This window comes from Camponotus vicinus, unplaced genomic scaffold, assembly GCF_025532165.1.
Source record: "Camponotus vicinus isolate PSW18456_S1 unplaced genomic scaffold, iyCamVici1.0 SCAF_11, whole genome shotgun sequence".
Taxonomy (NCBI): Eukaryota; Metazoa; Arthropoda; class Insecta; order Hymenoptera; family Formicidae; genus Camponotus; species Camponotus vicinus.
The window spans coordinates 15,454,094-15,475,764 of NW_028141947.1; the positions used below are offsets into that span (position 1 = coordinate 15,454,094).

At 35.8% G+C, this 21,671-nt stretch overlaps 1 protein-coding gene across 1 annotated transcript in view; it reads right to left on the minus strand.

Annotated features, from left to right (window-relative positions):
• Nau (myogenic-determination protein nautilus) overlaps positions 1-18,841 on the minus strand; it is a 33,590-nt gene extending 14,749 nt beyond the window's left edge. The window contains exons 1-4 of the mRNA XM_083081905.1: positions 17,470-18,841; positions 12,963-13,263; positions 11,246-11,416; positions 3,372-3,450 (exon numbers count right to left, since the gene is read on the minus strand). Of these exons, the coding sequence (XP_082938031.1) occupies positions 3,372-3,450; positions 11,246-11,416; positions 12,963-13,263; positions 17,470-17,744 (826 nt within the window). The 5' untranslated portion in view covers positions 17,745-18,841. The remainder of the gene's footprint in view (positions 1-3,371; positions 3,451-11,245; positions 11,417-12,962; positions 13,264-17,469) is intronic.
• Positions 18,842-21,671: the final 2,830 nt, after the last annotated feature.

The window sequence follows — 21,671 nt, forward strand, 5'->3', positions numbered from 1 at the left end:
AAGAGGGAGAGTCTTTGAAACTGTTAAAAAGTTACATCAACGAGCACTAAAGATCTTTGAAATCTCTGAATATCAAAAAAACTTTAAAACCACAAATTATTCTTTCCATTGCGTTTTCATTTTATTACAATTTTTCTAAAGTTGCCCGATAAATCAAATCTCATCTCGCTTTAAACATTTGTTCTTTAAAAAATTGAATCAATAATAATATTATGTTAAATAAGTTTTTGATCGTATAATTTAAAGTATCGCACAAAAGATTGTTGTCAATCATTTCATTTATTAATGTACCTTAATGAAATAAAGAAAGAAAATAATTTCTCGTCTTTTTAATGCTAATATGTTTCTGGCTTTCAAACTGCTCCATAATTTTAAAAAATTTGTAATTAAAGTTGCAAAAATAATTATTGTAATATATCTTATCATGTGACGAGTTGAAGAAGTAATTGCGCCAAATTTAAAATACTTTAACTCAATTGAAATAACTTATACTAGCTATTAATTTTCTCTTGTTAGCTTCTCACTTGGATCTTTATTTAGAAAAGAAAATAAGCCGAAATATATATTTTTACTTTTCTCATCTTGAAATAACTCTCTCATTCATGTTATCCAAGCATTATATATTGTCTTCCTCAAAGTGTAAGAGGAAAATTCGCCAATTCTCGACTAAGTACACGGACTCTCCTGTTCCATCCAAGATTTCATTTAACTCGCCGCAACATCCGATGTCAACGAGACGGTGCTCTGTCCGATTACCCGGATTCTGCTCTCCAGCAAAACTCGCTCTGCTCTTTTAGCCAGACGGACCTCGCAAATGCAAGCGCGCGCGTCGGATAATCTCGTCAGTTTTCACATACATGTATACAACCGAAGATTTTCGTAGACGCGATATATTTCCGTGAGGGAAATGTGTACGCAAAAAAGAAGGAAAGGGAGAGGGAGGGAGGAAGATAGAGACAGACCCGCGTGCACACGGGTGGGCTATCTATAGCGGCCGAGTGTAACCGAACGGCGACCGAGTGTCACTCAAGGGTGACAAAACTCATTAATACCGATCTGCTTAATGCGCCGTCGCGTGTCTGACATTAATCTACTTAAAAATACCTGTGCGCAGAAAGAGAGAGAGAAGGAGCGCGAACGCGCCATTTCAGATCATCCGTGTCGCGGTTCACTTTGTTAACATGCATGCATGCATCGGACGATCTCACGGCACGCGCTGTGCATCCTGCTGTTAATATCCGCAGGGTCCTCTTTTCCCTTTCCATTCGAAGAAACTTCTCGCGCAACAAGACCGCAACTCGAAAAGGAAACGGAAATGGCAAAAGTTTCGATCCCGAACTCCTCCACCGATCTTATCTCACGTCTCTCGTGGTTTCGCCGTTGAACTATTTTAGATGAGTCCAACGCACGATCAATCGCATGACTCATATATACAGAAAAAGTGAGATATTATTTTTGTATCTGACCTATAGCCGCTGGCGATGTGTCTTTGATATCTTTGTACGCGAGACACTGATTTATTGTTTCCATATAGATGGTTTCCATAAGATTCGCTTTAATAATTTTGTCCATCCTCTGAACATCAGAGGTCGACAAAAAATTAATATTCGAAGTAAAGAACAAAAATATTGATGCAAGCTATTCTTTCCTAGAGGTTATAAATAATTAATATGAAATAATTCTTTCTCTATTTTTATATATTAATTAAAATTTTCTATTGTAGTAAATTTCAGGAATCATGCGATGAATATTTCAAAGATTGCATTTTTTTTTGTCAGAAATTTTAATTGAAATAATTATTTCTCTCTTTGTATAATCAAGTCAATCTTGTAAAGATATGTGTGTGAATATTATTTTCGCAGATTATTTTATTTATGTTATTGATTCTTCTCTTGCAATTTATATTTTTCAGATCACGTTAGTTTTTGTAAATTAGTATGAAAAAAGGATTACTTTTGAAATAACACTTTAAATGATTAACATATTATTTATAAACTTTAGATATGATTTCAAATAAGAATTTCTGATTATTTTTTTAAGCTTATTATTTCAATTAATGGTATTTGATGAAACTAAATGTGTGCAATAAATATTTGCACTTAATATTTTTCAATAAATATTTGTATTTACATTTACGCGAGAGATAAAATTTTAAATAATTTTATTTAATATTTTAATGGCCTGCATTCACGCTTATTACTAATCAAGCAAAATAAAATGCTTTTGAAACTGTTCGATAATAATTTTGTTTCGAAAAAACAAATGTATATTTTGTAAATTTGTTGGTTCTATAAATTTTACGTATATGTATGTATTTTCACGTAGGTAATTTACACAAAATTTATATAACATTTATCAAATTATAGTGAAAAAATTGAAAATTTGTAATAAATATAAATAATATCGAGTGTCCATTAAATTCTCCTTCCAGAAAGAGAATAAGAACTTTATCGTCGAATCTGCTAAGATATCTGACGATTTCTGGAGGACATATTGTACGCGTGTATCAGAAAAATACATTTACCCGCCTATTTTTATTCGACGCGTGCAACGAACACGAATTTAATCTTACGGGCTTTAGAATCGCAGCGGTCGCCTAACGATCGCGCGCTTGATGCTGCCTTATGCGATGCAGATGTTGATGATTTTTTGCGTGACAGGACGACTCATGAGAGACGAGAATCGCAAACCGCGGTGCGACCCGATCGCTCGGCGTTTCTGCTGCGAATATCCGCCGTACATTCTTGCCTCTAACGACTTTTCCGCGCCGCATGCGCTCCTGGCTAATGACATCCGCGATAATCGTGACTAAAATGCGAATTTAAGGATTAGGGCGAAAATTCGAAATGCAAAGCTTTTATTAATTTGTGATAATTTTCAATAACACAGTTTAACAAAAAAGAGAGTAATAAATTATTTTCTTCTCCTTTTTTAAAAGTATAATATTAATTAATTGAAAACTGTTATTATAACAGTTTCTTAATTATAATTAAGCTTGTAATAAGCTTGTTATAATAGACGAGAGAATTAAATTATTGAAGCGTGGAGAGGAGAAAAATTTAACTTGCGCAACAATTTTCGATGCAAACTTTGAAGAAGTTAAATGGAATAAATGTGTATCTTTCTATTGTGGACTCCACGAAAAAGCGCGGATCGATATAATTTTTATTTAACTTTTTACTTAATACAAGAATATCATCGCGATAACTCTGACGTTTTGATGCGTATATTGTCTTTTTATTATTGTGTAACTCCAGTTACATGATCGCTAAAAGTGAAACGTTAGATGGAACTAAAGCAGTAAATATTTTCTGTCGAGAATCTAAATTCGTATAAGCAATCATATGCAATATGGAGTAATATTCACTCACCGTTAATTGGTTGAAACCTCGCCAAAGGATCCGAGAATTGCCGAAGTCTGTCCGTCACGTACTGCGACGATTCTCCATTCTGTAAATAAGGGAAAACGAATGTATAGAGCTGAACAAGTATAGTTATTACGCGACGCAAATGAAACAGATATAGTTCGCGGATCATTCGAGAGCTAGATTAGACGAGCGTGCTCGAGGATAATGGATTCTCGATAGGAACAAGGAAGGGTAGGAAAGGATTTGGATAGAGCTTCAAATTAAATCGCGACCAATATCTTTCATATGGAAAGCGTCGATCGAGATAGTTGGCAACATTAATCGACAAAGATTTGCATTTGACAGACAGAGAACCGAGAGATGTAGATTCGGGAGAAGCATGAGACTATTTTCACGAACATACACGCAGATCGCGACATCAATCAATGTCTTATCCCGGGTTTTTTTGTCCAAGTCGGTCCATTCGGACGAGGCGAAATACACGTCCAAACCTCCCGACTTCGCGGACGTAGCAAATTAATCTCCGAAAGCCAAGTTGCAGCGGATTCTGATTGTAAACTCGAGAGCGCGAAACCCGGTCGAGTCTCAGTTTATCCTCTTGGTCGAAGATCATCCGGAAGATATTCCGCGAGCGGAGCGTGACGACGATAGGTGGGAAGCAACGATGGGAGGAATCGCTGGAATTATCGTTACCCAATTTGCTTCTCTCTGCGCGGCCCCAACTATCTCTAAGCTCGAGAGAAATTAGGTCACATCGGCCGAGCAGGAAGCGCACCGGGGCGGATGCGCGAATCGACAATCGAACGCGCTATACGTTTATTTGCTTTTAATCCCTTGTTGTTTGCTTTAATTGTGAGGTAACGTGGAAAACGATCGAGAAAAGACGCCGAGTTCACGCGCCTGATTCAATCGTCATTATGATAGTCGGCGTTATTTTTAATTGTCATAGCAGCGCCAACTTTTCTTGCATTCAATATTTTTGCCCTTAATTAATTTTTGCAAACCTCATTAATATATATTTTTTTATAAGGACATAAAAATAAAGATTATCAGAACAAAGAAAAATTAGGATATTGAAATAATTATAAAAATGTCGCTTTTGCAATCATTTTTGCAATCATTATTAAAACACTTGTATGAGCTCCCCGTCATCATATATGATATTTCGGCCTCGTCCCAAAAGTGCAAAATGTAACTCAACCTCTCTAAATAATGAGAATACACACTATGACAAGCGGACCGAAGCGATGTCTAGCCTTGTCGTCCAAGCACTTCAGTTACCAGCATACTATATGCCAGGAGAGACATATACAGGATGATTCACGACATGATGCGGCACAAATTTAGGATTTGAATTCTGACGTAATTTCAGGAGCGAAAGGAGATTTATTTAAAGAACGGCTCCGATTTCGGGGATGATAAAATTGCGGTTTACGCTTTTCATAAAAATTTTATCGCGACACGAAATAAGAAAATTCATAAATATCGATTGATCAAATATATGTATGATACACACATTGAAAGCTATACTTCGAGAAAAGTATACTTGAATGAATTCGCATCTATTTCGGAACTTATACAACCGTATATGTGTTTTGCTATCGGATGCGGAATCATTGATGCCGCAGCACGTTCAATTAATCCGTCCACGTGCAAGAGCCCTTTCGAACAGTCCCCGTGATATGCATTACATTGCGCCATAGTGTCGTAATACAAACCCACGTAATCATGACATAATTGTGGTGACGCGCGTGACTGTGAGCGGTGCGCAAATTTGGCTCTAATTAGGCTGTAATAAAATCATGTAGCATGAACTGTATGACATTATCGAGGATGACGGAGAAAAGGAAAAAGGAACATGGAAGAAATTTATAATTTGAAGCAGTAGGAAATCATTTTTTCGAGAGAAACTTGTACAACGATCCATATAATCATATATTAAACAAATGAATATAATTAATCTTTTTATAAAATTATAGCGTACGTTAATAACAGAAAAAAGAAACGCAAAAATAATTATTTTTTGTAGTCTTTTTATACTTAATTTGTTTTAGAAATACTTGGATACGTCAGAATTTTTAGAAATTCGAATTAAAGTTATGCAAAGCAGTCAATTTATGTTATTTCTAGCTATGACATGCGTGAAAGATTTCATTTTATTTCAACTTTTCATTTTATTTTAACTTTTACAAATTAATTTGAAAACTAAAATTTCCAAGAATAGATATATTCAATTTTGAAAAAAAATCTTTTTTTTAAATACGTTACATATTTATGAAAATTGTAATCTGATATTAAGGTACGTTAAAATACTCTTTTTTTTTAACAATTTAAAATTTTACGCCCAGTAAGCAATTTGGAACCACCGTAAAAGAAATTACGAGGAATAAAATTTGTTTTTTTTAATTTAAAAAGAAAAGATATTTATTGAACATGTGTAATTAATTAAACAGTTTGAACGTCTGCGTTTTTTACGAATTTTCTTAAACACAGAAATATCTTCGGGGATTCTTCCGGTGATGGAAAAGCGAATTAAGCACGTCTCGTGTATCGCGCAATGAATATTTATATGCGCCGGGGCGCACGTGGCGTAGAACAATTTTTCCTCCGTCTTATGCCAGCGAGCGTCGTAAACCCCGAAGGATACGTCGTCTTGCTTCGCGCGCACGCGATTTAGGACTACGTGGTTACAAACCGAGAGGGAAAAAGAGAGAAGGTCAGAGAGAGCGTTTAACCCAAACGAAATGTTCCCGGATTGTTACTTACGAATTGTAGATTCTGGCGGAGATGCGCGCGCGAGCGCATCTATATGGGGGATATATAAACGTCGCTAATGTATCCGCCGACAGGCGCGATAATGCACCCCGTAGATCGCGACGACTGAATAAATTCCGAATAATCGCGCGACCGGGAATACGAAGCGCGTTTTAGAGATATTCTCGCGCGCGCGTGATTTTCAGATCGCTCACTCCTGTTACAGGAAATCTCCGAAGACGTACAAGGGGAAAGGATATTCGAGAAAATGACTTTGACGCCGCATAAATCTCTTACATATTTTTCTCTTTCTTTCTTTCCTCTCCCTCTTGCTCCTCCCCCTCTTTTTTTCTTTCTCCACAAGGCGTATAATCATGTATGTATTTAATCGATTGTGTAAGATAATGAGAATGGTTCTTGCAAGCTAAATCAATTTTATCTTATTGGTAGTTAATTATAATTATAATAATTTAAAGATAATAAATTTATATACAATGTTAATTTAGATACAAGTTTGATAACAGCAGAGGTAGCTTAGAGATAATTTTTTATCGATTATCCCTCGATTAAAATTGTTTATATGTTACCAATCGATCTCCGAATCACATTAAATAAAATCTTTTATTTGTATCAAAATAATAAATAAATTCTCGAAAAAAATCTAAATAGAAAATCAGCCTTTGCTGAAATTTATCGCGTGAATATTAAAAAATATTTGAAGATTTTCCCTTCGCATATATATTGTTGTAATATCTACGCAATGTTTGATAGCGAACATTTCACTAAACAAGAGAGCTTAATTTGATGCAAAACTAATAGTACGTCAGAAACAGATCTGAATTGTCGCTGTGTTATATACGAAGAATCTAGTGCGTCCATGTCATCTTTGTCATCATTTTACAATGTAATCTCGAAGAAGCAAGAGCGGATAGACGTCAAAGTTTTTCGCGATTATATTCTATATTTTGAAATAAATAATAATCTGATATAATTATCTGATTCTATTTGTCAATAAAATTATCACTCGAAAAATTAGAACTTTCATCTCAATCTCGCTTTTCTAACCGTGTCTTTTTCAGATATTTATGAAAGCATAAAAACGCAAGTGACCACACATATAGGGAAACATAAAAAATATATTAAGGAATAAAACGAACAGAGAGGAACCGAAGATACGAGAGAGAGAGAGACTAGATGGATGTGAATGCAACCAGGCGGCCAGAAATCAGAGCTTAACGGGAAGGCGATCGTTTCGATCGGCATTGAAAGCTCGTTTTCCCCCTCAGTGGCTACCATCGGAGCACGGTCGGCGAATGCGCATCGATGCATTCCGGGGATGCGAGGGAAGTCTGCGGAATCAAATCCGTGACTGGGAATCACTTCTCCAGAGAATCGGCCGCATTCTCCCTCTCTCTCTCCCTCTCTTTCCTTTTCGATCGATCAACGTGACGCGTCATCGAATATCGATCGCATCTCTCTATCCGCGGAATTCGGTTCTCTTTTTCCCTCTTTCTCTCATTTATTCCCTTCGCATCCACAAGCGGCACAAAACACACGTTAAGCATTTCATTCGGTCCCGTATCATCTATTTGTCCCTAAGACGTGCATCTATATGTGGCGAACTATTCTCGGAATGAAAGAGACTCTCCTACTGTCCTGTAACCGTGTGTTTCGTGAAACACTCTGCGACACATTCAGCGCGATATACCCTTTCGACGATAGGGAGATACGTGTTCAGGGTGTAAATAACGTTATCGATCGCAATCGGCCGAGAGCCAAGGGGAAAACGGTCGCTTTACGATAACAGCGAGAGAGAAACTATTAAAATTTATCTTTGCACTATTTCGTTTTTGAATTCTAGTCCCTCTCTGTATGTATGTATGTATATATATATAGCCGAGAATTCAAAATAAAAGTTTATACACACACATATTTACTACTTCCTATCAGATTCCTATCGCAGTTGATTTCGCGAAATCTATTTCTTTTTTATTTTTTGACAAGCAAACGAAAAAATTCAAGTCTGTAAAATTGTTCGGTTAAACTACTGAAAATTATGAGAATGTAGTAAAAATCATGGTTAAGGCAAAAGCAAAAACACAGAACTTATCATTTAAAAAATCATACGCATGTAGGTAATATTATCAAAAAGATACTCTACTACTTTGCTGTTTAAATTATCTACAAAGAAAAAAATTTTAAATTTTAACAAAAAAGTATAAGCGACAAATTCAGCAGAAACAAACAGAAACTTTGGACTTTTAATAAGAAAAATAATTATAAGAAGAGATTTAATAAGAAAAATAATTTGGTTCATATCAGTTCTGATGAAACATGCAGAATTTAATCGATCTAGAAAATCTATGATAAATTTTTGGCATCTTGTCTCTATTATTTAAAATATTAATTGACTTGAAGTATATCTAGTATATAAATAAAAATATATAAAGAACCGTCTCATCTCTTTATTTCATCTCTTTGACAGCAAAAAACCGTGCAAGAGTTATCGTTTATCCGCTCGTCTTTTTCGAAAACATTATTTTATATGATATTTATTAAATAGACAATGATAATTAATATACACCTTTACGATCAATTAACAATCTTCCCTAAAAATCTTCTCATTTTAATAAACGCAACTAACGCAACTCACTCTGTGCGTATCTTATACGCAAACACTCGGACGTGCATCGACTCCCTCTGCTGCGAATCTCTCAATCAACGCGACGGCGATTATATCTACCTATGTATCCCGAGATTCGAACACCCCGAAGTATCCCCGAGTATTAATATCGAACGAAAATCCCTCGGCGGCGTTTCACGCGTTCTCTCTCTCTCTCTCCTTCTCGTCGTGCTTAGAGGGTTAAGCGAGTCCGTCGAGGCGGTGGAGGGATAGGGTCGACGAAAGCGCGAGACAAATTACAGAATCCGGGGGAGGCTTTGTAAGACGCGGAACGCCCAGACCGCGGAACGTCATCCTGAGAGGAGCGGAAAAGGAATTCCTGAGAGAGCGAGCGAGCGCAGGAATTTCGCGGCGCGACTCGCCGCCATCCACGGGAGTCTATCTCTCCCCTTCCTCCCCTTCCTCCCACCCGTCCGAGGAGATTACACAATGAAATATATATTTCCCCGTTTTCTCTGTATCCTCGCTAAATATAATCTCCGCGCAAGATCCAACAAATCTCGATGGCGAAAAAGCAACGAAATCGAAAGAGAGATTCTCTCTCGCATCGGATCCCATCAGGTCAATCCCTCCTCTCGTCCGTTTTCTCACCTTGCCGGAGGAGAGTATTAACGATCGGAGATCGCTCGATAATGTTACTTAAAAGCACTTTAAACGCCGGACGGAGAAGCGAGCTCACGATTTTCCCGAGGAAAGTGAGCTCGGAGTTCAATTGAATTCCGCTCTCGTCGACGATCGCGAGCACACAGACCTATTTCTTTCTCCTGGCTACGAAAACCGGATAATTTATGTGATCCTCTGAATCTCCGGAGTCATTCAAACCCTTCTGCCCTTCGACCTAAACCGGAATGTCAACCGCGATCCAACATCAAACAGCAGGTTGTACTCGAGACATACCAGATTCTCTTGGAATTTGAGACCGTCTTTGCGAAACGCGATGAAAGAATTTTTATCGTTGAATTATACAGGAATTAGTATCCTTTGAAATTAGATATATTACGTTAATAATACTTCCTTACTGAATATTTTATAGGTTTTTTATATTTTTCGATAATACACACATATATTTAAAGAGATAATAAAATTCTCGATTCGAATGAACGCGAGACGCAATGTCGATAGATCTTTCATAACAGTGGATAAAACCTGTCGGATGTAACGTGTTCGGAGGTAACGGATTCGACGAAAAAGAAAAAAACACAATTACATTCCAATTAACGTCTGAAATCGAAATGGCTCCGAGACGTCCATCTCTCCGCGATGTATCGCTGACGGTTGCTCGACGCGAAAATTAACGAACCCAGCAAATTGAAAATCTCCATTCGCGGTTTCATCATTCGAATATATCCGAGATACGCGTAAATTCTGAATTTTGACGCAAGAATATCATATTACATATTGTGAAATTATAATTCTTTAACGTTATAATGTTATTAATAGATATAAATTGATATTTCGATATAACTTAATTAATGATATTCTTTGACCACAATTGCCAAATTTTAATTAAAATTATATATGTTTAATAATGGAGTGTCTTAAAACCCGAAATCCCTCTAAGGACAGATTCTCGAGACAATTTGGAGACAATTTTTTCTCAGCAAAAATATTGACACATCAATAATTTCCGAGTTATAGGTGATTAAAAAAGAAAATTGCTTTTGCAAACAAAATTTTATGGGATTTAAGTATATATTTTATGAAGTTTTATTTTTAATATGCGTTTGAAAAATTATACCAATATTTCTTTTCCGAATGTTTCCTTGTATACACGCAAAATGCATTTGCGCAAACAATGTTTTCGCTGTGGTAATTATTACAAGCGACAGCGCGTCCTTTTAAGAGCGAGAAACTCGAGCAAAATTCATTTTACCACTAAAAAAACGATGATCTGAGCTAATGGTGTCGCGGGTCAAAAACCATTAGAGTTGGTCGCTTGTGTGCGATGCACGTGTCAGACATGTGCGTGAACTGTGTAACTCCTAAATGCATCTCGTTGCAGAAGAATACAATGTTTTCGTTCTTTCAAATAATTATGAAATAAATATGACATAAAATTTAATCATAATTTCTTAATTGTTTTTTATAAATTTTACACAAGAATCGTTAATTTTATTATAGTGCAACATCATATTTGCAATATCATTAATTATAAAATATTTTTTTTTATTTTCTCATCTATATTTATTTGTTTTTATAAAAAAAAACTTTGCTTAATTAAAAAATCTCTTCTATTAAATCATAAGGTATTTAATGTAAAAAAATGGTAAAATTTACTCGGCAATTTTTATCAGCAATCATAAATCAAACAGATAATCTTAATTAATGAATGGTGTTTTCAACAAGCTCGATTTGAATGTGGAATATGAAATTCCCCGCTGAGCCTAATCCCGTGTGTATGCTAATCTTATTAATTTGCACTATCGCACGTCTTACATACCATATTCTCGGCGGAAGGGTGATCCTGATGTCCGGGGGACCGATTTCCCTGCAGTAGCGCCTCGAGACTCTCGATGTACTCGATAGCATTCCGCAGTATCTCCACTTTCGGTAAACGCTGATTAGGGTTGTTGCTCGTTCTCCTCTTAAGCACCTCAAAGGCCTCATTGACCTACAATAGAAATTGCACGATTAACCATTAATATACCGCCGATTGCTTAAGCAATACGTATAGACATAGCGATACACGATACGCGTGTTTTTTTTTATTTTGGTAAGTACTCTCTTAAATTAATGTATTATCGCTGAAAAGCAATGAATAATTATAAATGTACTAAATCTCAATAAAATCAATTAAAAGAATCGATTCGTAGTGATTGTTTCAATCAGAAAAAAAAGATATCTTAAAAATGTGACTCTTATAATATTATATTTGAGATAAATTTATATAATATTAGAGAGAAAGTAATATATTTTATTAAAAAACATCTGAATATAATCAAGAATCTTGTTCGTTTTTTGTGGATTTATTATCTTAAAAGTAAAAAAATAATTCTGAGTTTAAATATTAGAATTAAATATATTTGTTTTATTCCGGATAAATAGGTGTGAAAAAATCGCGAAAGTTTTAAAAGCTACATCTTGCAAATAATATAAAGAAAATTAGCTTTACGAGAGAACCAAATGGAATTACTATCAAAGACTACCAAGCTAGAAGAACTTTGTTGATGGATAACAACGTACGCTTTTCTCACTGTACGAATATTGACTGATTAATACAATGTTTTCATCTGCGTCCTTGTCCTTTTCGCCTTCTCGATGCCTGTGTAGTGGGACATGTCCCACTACAATAAACTGTACTGACATGTCGCCAAATATGTAAACAAGGACACGTCGCTGTTTCTTACAACATATATTATGAATAATATATATATGATTATTACTAATTTTTCAAATATGAATTAATTTTTCAATCAGTTGAATGTTTTCACTAAAGATCGGTAAAATACTCATTGATTTTGTAGGAAATCTTATATCAGTGTTTTAATCAATGACATTTTCACTGATTCAATTTAAAAAAGTACGAGCGAATCGCGCTTTCATTTATCGTCCAAATTTTTTTAAAATATCAAACATCGAGTTTATATGTAATAAAGTTTTTTCTACTATTGAGTATGTGAAGGGATAAAAAATTTCTCTAAAAATTCCTCCTCGTGTAGCCCCCGGTGTAGTGTCGAATTTCAAATGACTCTGTGAGATTTAATATTCTCGTGCCCATTCTCGAAACATCATTCGTCATTCGAATCGTCCAAAGAGCGGCGTTTAGTCGCGACCGATCCACTTCGCAGATGTTTTCCTTCCGTCAGCGCGCTCTCTTTGAGGTTGTTTACTTCGAAAACACGATTCGCGCCCGGCATGTTTTAAGTAATTACAGACGAGCCAAAACAGCAACGTGCGTAAATTCGGTAAATGAGAAATACGATACATAAACGTGCATCAGAGAGACATTACAATCGACTCTCTCCGTCATTTTAAAAATATACTTACAATTTTTCAAAGAATCCAGATAATTAATTTACCAAGATTCTTTAAAATGTTGACAGAAGTAGAAAGAGAGGGGACGGTAATAAGAGATATAAATGGAACACGCACAGGATGAAAAGTGCACGCGACGTTTCCGGAACGGAAATGCATTTCGAGAATGAGTGGAAACTGACCTTTCTCAAGCGCCGTCTCTCGCGCAAAGTGGCGGCTTTCCTCCGATCGACGGTGACCGTCTTCTTCTTGCAAGCCTTGCAGGCCCACAGGAGGCATCTGCGTGGACCATGCGGCGAACCGGCGTCCAAAACGTGCGGATGCGGCACGTGCTCGATCGACTCGCTTTCGTTCGTCTCGTTGGTCTCGCTAGTCTCGTTGGTCTCGTCGGCGTCCGCGGAACCGGACTCGAGGTCGGCCGAAGCGTCCGCCGATATCACTGACGAAGCGTCGTCCGAATCGAGGGCGTAGCGGGACTGCGATCTGAAAGCATTAATCTATAAGTATTCATTGGATCAGAGAAATCGAATCCTTGAAAAAAAAAAACAGAGAACTTTTATCCTTTATCAACTGTCAGCATTCATAATTTGATGTTACTACTGTTTTTTAGTACAATTGTACATCAATGTAATTGAATTCTTAAAAAAAACAAAAAAAAAACAGTAATTTTCATCCCTTATAAACTGTCAGCATTCATAATTTGACGTTTTACTGCTTTTTTTTTAATGAAATAGTTTTGTTTCATTTTTCTTTTTATCTTTATCTCGCAGTGCGATGAAGGAAATTACATCAGGATGTTTCCTGCAAACTGTATTTTGCAATTTGTATATTAATGTAATTTAACATCTTTGCTTTGAAGTGTCGATTCAAAAAATGTGTAAATACGATTGACTGATTTGATCTGTAATTTATTTTTATTGACATCTGTCGAGATGAGATCATTTCTTGCTCTCTCAAAGATTCAATTTTAAGATATAAAAGGAAAAGAAATGTGTATTCAAAAATGTGTACTTTCATGAACAAATTAAAAAAAAAAAGTGCAATATTTTATTTTATAAATTCAATATATAATATCACATAATTCATATTATACCATATTTCATTATATTCTAGTAGTTTTCAGTATGTCAGTTTTTGAAATCAATTCCACAGACCTCAACTTTCGTCCGTTTCATTTTTTGTCCATTTTTAAAAAAATATGTCTGCTAAAAAAATTGGAATATAATATTATTATAAAAACTGTAATATGATATTAGAGGGCACATTCTGTAAATAATTATTTGTGAATTTGAATTTTTATTTTTAAGCTATAGAGTTTTCAAAGATAAACTCGAGTACCTCTTCGCTTGGTATCTTTTATCTGTAAAAATATTCATCTTTCGAGATAATATAACACGAGATAATATAACGCAATTGCAAAAAAAACGTTACGCTTTTATGCGAGAATGTATAAATGTATATAAATTTTCCGCGTGCATGTCACCGTTTCACGTAAAACGAATTGTTGCACCACCGAGCGTAAGAGTCGTGACGCAAACGTGCGCTGAAAGATCCGGTATAGGCGTTTAGTAAGAGAACGAATTCTTGCCTTAATCATCCTTTAGTTATCGCGACGGCGGTTAATAATGGACGCAGGCGCGTAGGTCCATCACGAGGCGATTTCCGCGATTGGACACGTTCCAGGTGGTCCCGCGGCGAACGTATTTTCTCGCGAGGAGATGTTGCCCTCTTCCCTTCTTCTCATTTTCTCCCCTCGGGAGTAAAGGCGAAAAGCGATGAACGAAGTGAAAATGGTTTAATATGTGGTAAAGCCGTCGTCGGGTTCATCGAAAGATAACGACTGCGTCGCTTCTCGATTCAACACAAATGCGTATCACAAGACAAGTCGAAAAAGAGAAAAAAAAGAGAAATCGATTCGTATAGGAAAAAAGAAGAAGCGTTGAAAACAAAATGCAAAAATGCAAACCGTATAATGTAACTTTCAATCTCTTATACAATCCAAGAGATAATCTCACGTACTTTTACATAGTATCTTAATATCTAAAAAAACGCGTTAATAGATTTTGATGAAATTGAATTTTTTGTGAAATTTTTAATAAATGTAATTTTTAACATAGTGAAAAAAAAGAAAGAATATTTTTTAAAAGAATAGTTCCATCAAATACTTAGAAAATAATACACATACAAAATTATTACATAATTTATATACAATATGTAATCATTATTCGTATATTTTATTATACAAACGTAAGTCTAAAACTGTTATATTAATATGAAAATGATATATTGCGGTTTTATGCATTTTAATAAAACAATTTTTGTCAAATAAATGTGATTTGCGAAATCAATACTATAAAGGTAAAAAGTAAGAAAAATGTTTGTTTCGAAGAGATTGATCTTAATCTTTTTGTTAGTACATCATACAATACAAAAGGTAGTGATGGAAAAATTGTCATACAAATAAGTAACGCAAATAAACATTAACAACATGTGTTTTTATTTGAAACCTTTATCATGATAATTTGAAAGGAATTTCAAAAATCATCGTATCTCATTGTTATTCTATATGCTTTATTCAATAAAGCATTTTTTGCTAGCTTTATACTGTAATAGGATGATAGAACAGTAGATAGTGGGATGGTAGATTAATTGTAATTCAAATTCAATGGATTTCAATTTCAATGCGATGAATGCCGCAAAGGAAAAAGATGAAGAAAGTGGGAAAAAAAGAAAATTCTCTAAGAGACGATCAATCTTGTCACGTGGCGTCTCGCGAATGAAGTACAATTAGTCATATTTTAGAGAGTGTATCCATCAGAAGCTGAAGCTTTTGAAAGCGCTAATTCATCAAGTGTCACATTTCTCTTGTGAAAACCCGATATATTTCAAGTCGAGATAAAGGTATCAAATTCTTTTCGACAATATATATCGAATGCGTCAAACTCTTCAAGGTATATTCGAGATATCTACTTTTCTAAATTAAATAAGTGAAAATGTCACTGATTAAACCAGTAATATAACATTTCACTGAAGATCAATGATTTTCAATGAAAACATTTATATTTTCTTCTGTCATTTTAATAATGGCAGTAAGATTTCATTGAAAAATCAGTAATAATCATACATACTTGCAAGCTCTTAAATTATTTTTTATTCATGTTGGAGCTATTTGTGAGGAGAGGCGCTTCTACACGATATCTGAAATGAAACATGTTCCAAAGAGAGAGAAATTGATAGTTAAATTGATAAAAGTAATTTTTTTCTTTCTCTCGTTTCGCGATAAGGCATGTATTTTGCCGACTAATACACAGTTCAAATGGTCCTTTGCAGAATGTACATGCGAATATGCGGGATGTCTCGTCGGAATGTCTTTCATTATTTCCGTGTGCTGAATTCGCTTCTAAAGTTACATCTACATTTCATGAAATAGCTTGTATATATATGTATATCTACAAGCGAAACACTACAAAGTTGCGACGCACTGACGGAAATGGAAACCGCTACAAAGGAATAAGCTGACTTAAATCGTTAACCGCTATAATAGAGTCTCGTACAATGAAACTTTATATACAATTGTATATTTGTATATGTATAAACGGCAAAAGAGGGATTCCTTTAGTGCGAGAGAGAGTTTATTACAATACTAACGTCAGCAAATATCGTGACTTATTAATTTAAAGAGAGAAACACTAAAAAAATTTTTCTACTTTTTAATGTTACTAATTTAAATTTATTAACGTGACATTCTATATCGGAGTAACGCACTGGATTCTCCCTAAGACAACTAATTCTACGGGAAAAAAGGTGTGGAATCCACACAATATTTAATTTCGAGCCGATGTCATCTTTTGAATATTCTTAAAAAAACTGTAATATTCTGTAATATATTAGACAAGTTTTTACATTACGTAAATTGATTAAATAAGTTTTTACATTACGTAAATTGATCATCTGAGTAAATGTCTAGTGTGAGAGATGCAATATTGAAAGTGCCACATATAAAAGGATTGACTATACAACTCTTGCAAATTTCCCTTCCATCTCTTCTGTTAAATAGTTATCGAAAATAGAAGATATAAAAATAGAAGGTATAAAAGAGAAAAATCGAATGGAATTAAAAATAGTTTGATGTCAGACTGAGACTGACATCAATATAGAATATGTTTTTTTATTTAAACTAAATTGTATCCGTAAAATTATAAAATATAGACACAGATTACGAACAGATACTCCGCAAAATTAATTAATCAAGCTTGCTGAAATAAGATAATAATTTTAAATGCATTTTTCTCAGTTGATCGAATATTTCGGGAGAGAGAGGCAGGAATTATTTATTGTTTTTAATATTTAATCTGATTGTTTTTAATATTTAATATCTAATATTTAATTATATTTTAATATTTTATTAATTATATATTTTATTAATTTTAATAGTTGTCAATTATATATTCATTTTATTTATAATTAATTATATTTCATTTAGTTAAAAGTTATATTTCATTATTTTGATTATAATATTTTAATATTTTAACTTTTATTATTATTCTTTTATTGTTAAATATAATACATATTGAAAAAGTTGAATTTGTCGTAATGACTTTATTTCTCCTCATTTTGTTTTATCAATAGTATAGATTAGCACTCAGTTAAACAATACGGAAATGCAGCCCAGATAAAGTAAAGGCTCACCTGATTCGATCGTTGCGATAATTCAACGAGCCGGCTGACACCAGGGCATTATTGCCGATAAGCCTCGCGCGATCGTCCGTATCCACCTGAGTAGCGATGTATCCCTCCTGCAGATACTCGGATTCCGTTGGTGCATAAACGCGCCGATACCGATGAGGGTGAGGATGGTGATGATGGTGATGATGGTGGTGCAAGTGATGACGGTAACCGTCGTAGGGCGTTCTCGCGGCCGCTTCGTAGGCGTAGGGCACCGCGTCCGTCACGAGGGTCATCATTTCACGAAGTTTCGTCGAGAAGAAACGGACTCGTCACTGTACTCGATCGCCCGAAGCGAAAACGCACCGATCGTCCACGCGTTCGATCTCGCGCGACCTCATCACGAGCGAAATTGTATTCTGCGGCGATTTAATTGAATTTCCCTCTCGAGTGACGTATGTGCATAATCACTTGCATCATCAGATTCTCCATCAAACGATTATGTATTCGTCAGATATTAATATTCAGAAGATAGATCCTTTGAAATTATGCAGCAGTGGCTACAATAGATGAAGAAATCGACCAAGGGTGAAGCTGATTGACGCTAAAGATACTCGTAAAATTGCGAAAGCGCTCTTTTCTCTATCCCATTTAACTGTCGCTTCTTTTCTGGGAAAGATATGAGTCGCTGGTCTCAGCGAGGACACAGACGTTCTCGATATATATTCGGTACAGTTAACTCTTCTTCCTTCAACTTTCTCGTTAACTTTGTCCAAGTCGTTCCAGACCGGTTTCGTCCCGAGGCGCGGAATTTCCGCTCCGATTCTCTAGAACCGCTGGACAGATTCCTCCCTCGTCGCTCGTTATTTAAGTTTAGTCAATTCACTTTATCGTTGCCCGGTTTTCCGTGAATCTTCGTATATCGGATGACTGGATCCACAGTTCGAGCAATCTCAATCATGAAGATAAAAGATTCGATTTTTCGGAAGCTGAATTGAGAGATTTCAAAGCACGAGATGTTTCACGTCAATGGACTCGATGGTCGCGCATTTTAATGCACTTTTATTCCGCAGATAGAGATTGCGGAAACGACGAGAAAATAAGGAGATAAATCCCGCACTCAACTTGAAAGAGACTCCAAATCGGCGTTCCAGCGAAACCCGGTAGCGTGGGAGGAAGGAGGTCGATCTTCAACCGGCAGCGCGACTTCCTTCCTTACGAATCCGACGTGACTAAACCGAGCCGGTCGTCGGACCAGACGCGACAGATCCGAAAATCTCGTAGCCGGAGATCACGGAGCGAAGATGCCTTGCCGTGTAGTATCGGTTCCTCCGCCACATGGCATCTCTTCTTAGGCGCGCGTCACGCACACGCACTCGCGTCTCGCCGAAAGAGAGACGCGAGTAGAAATATTTTACATGCATTTACATGTGTGTATCGTCGACAGTCACACCCCGAGATGACTATTTTTAAGAACGTCCAACCAATCGCGACCGACGAAAATTGTCTTCGGGTCCGCCTCTCGGACTGTCATAGATGCGTGAGTTTGGCAGGGACTCATCACGGGGTGTGGTTTAATCATTAATAAGAGTTAGATTCTCATCGGATAGAGTCTCCGGCTGGGGCGAGAACTTTCGGGGAGTTTAAATCAACACCGGTCTGAAACCATAATAAACCAAACCAAGTGCTAATCAACTAAAGACTGTTATCGAGATGATTGATTGAGATTTCTCCGTCTCTTGCTTCCGACCTCTTCCAGAAAAAGATAATCACTTATCACATATTAATTACTGTTTTTATTTGGTAGCAATATCTGCGAAATTATTAATAAATAAACATATATAATTTTTTCAAACTATTCTAGATTATCGTTCTCTGATAGGAAAAGAATCAGATATACCATTTGCAAAAAAGAAAAAAGAAAAATCAACAAAACTAATCAATGTGTCAATTTCTTTATCAGTTTATTGTTTGGTACAATTTAACGTTCGATAAATAAAAAAAGCATTCCGACCATAGATTTTTTCTCTCACGAAAAATTGTTAAAATGTAATTAAACTCCTGAGATTGCATTTTTCTTTAGGAGAATCTTGAAATTTCAAAAAGATTATCAAAGGAAGAGTTCAATTTAAAAAGATTCTTTCGTCCAAGAGAGATTTCTTTTATACTTCTGATAAATTATCTTACATAAGTTTTTCGTCTAATCATTAACTCCGAGAATCGATTTGATTAGTCTCTGATTGAATTGCGTCGATTATATTTTATCCAACTATCGTGTATTTCTGCGGCTCGCCGCAGCAGTTTCGGTTATTCGGGAATACTTAACTGAAATGTACTGGTTTACAGTCGAACACGCTAACAAAAAGAGATGTTCATTACGGTGGGTCGTGGTTTTTGACAGATATTCCAATACGCGTTCGATAGTCGATCCGATTTGCGGTCTGATTGGAGAGAGCAGGAGCTATTACTCCTATATACATATAGGGTGTTTCATATATACACAGTTCAACTTTAGGAGCATAGGATGCTCCAAAACCATATCCTTTCAGTAGCAGATTTTTCCTCGATATCGATTGTTTGTTGCAAAGTTCCCAATCTTTTCCATCATATAGCTTTATATAATTAAGTCCGAAATTAAAATTCTATTAAAATAAACTCAAGTTGTAATTAATGGGGAAAGTTTTGTTTCTCCTCGCCTCCCCAAAGTTTACTTTGCGAAAGACCGCTCATTTCCTCCTCTATCGTTTGTAATTCGAAAATCATCGATGTGATCTTTTCGACATTTTCGCGCAGGAAAAATCAATTCCGAATTAGAACCGAGGAATTTGTTATCGAATGGAACATGCAATGATTTTTGAAACGCCTTATATATATATATATATATATATATATATATATATATATATAGAGAGAGAGAGAGAGAGAGAGGCAGAGACACGCCTATAGAGAGATTGCTACTGGTCCTCGCCGCCGATTACGCGGATACGTAAACTTTATGTAAATCCAGCGCCGTCTGTCACATTTTATGCTCCGCTTTCACGGGAATTAAAATAGACTATTGAGCGTCGAATAAAAGCTAAAATTACCCCCTGGCAGCGATCCAGACGTATGAAGATAGAAAACGGAGTAAAGTTTTAGTCTACACGTTTTCGCCGAAATGCCGATCGCCCTGTAGTAATAATCCGCTCTCGCACTCCACGAGATTACGCGGAAATAGGGGTGGCGTTCCCCGTTGAGGGTGGATCATCTCGGTTCTCTCGCGGCGGAGCAACACGATCGAACGTCTAATCAGTCGTGAGTCTTGAGTTCACGTTGAGAATCCCGGACATCATCGCAATTATGACAATTATAGCAAAGGAGTTTTCGATAAACGCGGTGTCCTAGAAATTCAAAGTTTTTTTTAATCGAGTATAATGAAGAAAGGGATGAGAAAAAAAAATCTGTGATAACGATACATGTGTATTTCAAATTATATCATTGCCTATATCGCTATTAGAGAATTAACATTAATAATCTTGTTTTTGTAGCAAAATAATGATTGAATCGCCTTATTTGTCCAAAATTATCCAATAATTGATGAACTATGCTAATTCAATGATTAATATAGTTATTAATATATTAATATATTAATATATTATATCGAAAATGACTATTGATTAACACTATTGAGAAATTTCTAGTCCATTTCTCTCGCAATTGCTCTATACACTGCACATAATATTTCGTTTTCTATCTGCATACATATAGCTTTATTTCGAAAGTTTCTCCTCTTTTCAATTGTTCGTACAGAATCAGACTATATCGATCAATTTACGGTTATAAAATTCCATCGAAAGACGTTAAACTAAGCAAGATTAAATACGGGAAAGTTGGCGATATACATTTTCCATGAAAACTCTCGCGTTTGAAAACTATACAAAGGTACGTCAAAGTGCACACCGATATATAATGGAGATTGTCTCTCTAGTAAAGAAAACTAACACAGCCCGACACGAAATAGCCCGCACACATTCGCGCACGCGACATGGACTTCTATTAAAATCCCATCCGCGCGATTCCGCAGTCCCGGTACCTGTCAGAAGAGACAAGGCCAATTATCGTTAAAAGCGGTTATTATCGGACGACGTTAGAGAAATCCGCGAGATGAGAGTGCCGGTTCCATCCCTCTCTTTTCCCTTCCGATCTCTTCCTCCGAACCCCACCTCCCTCCGCCTTCTCACCATTCT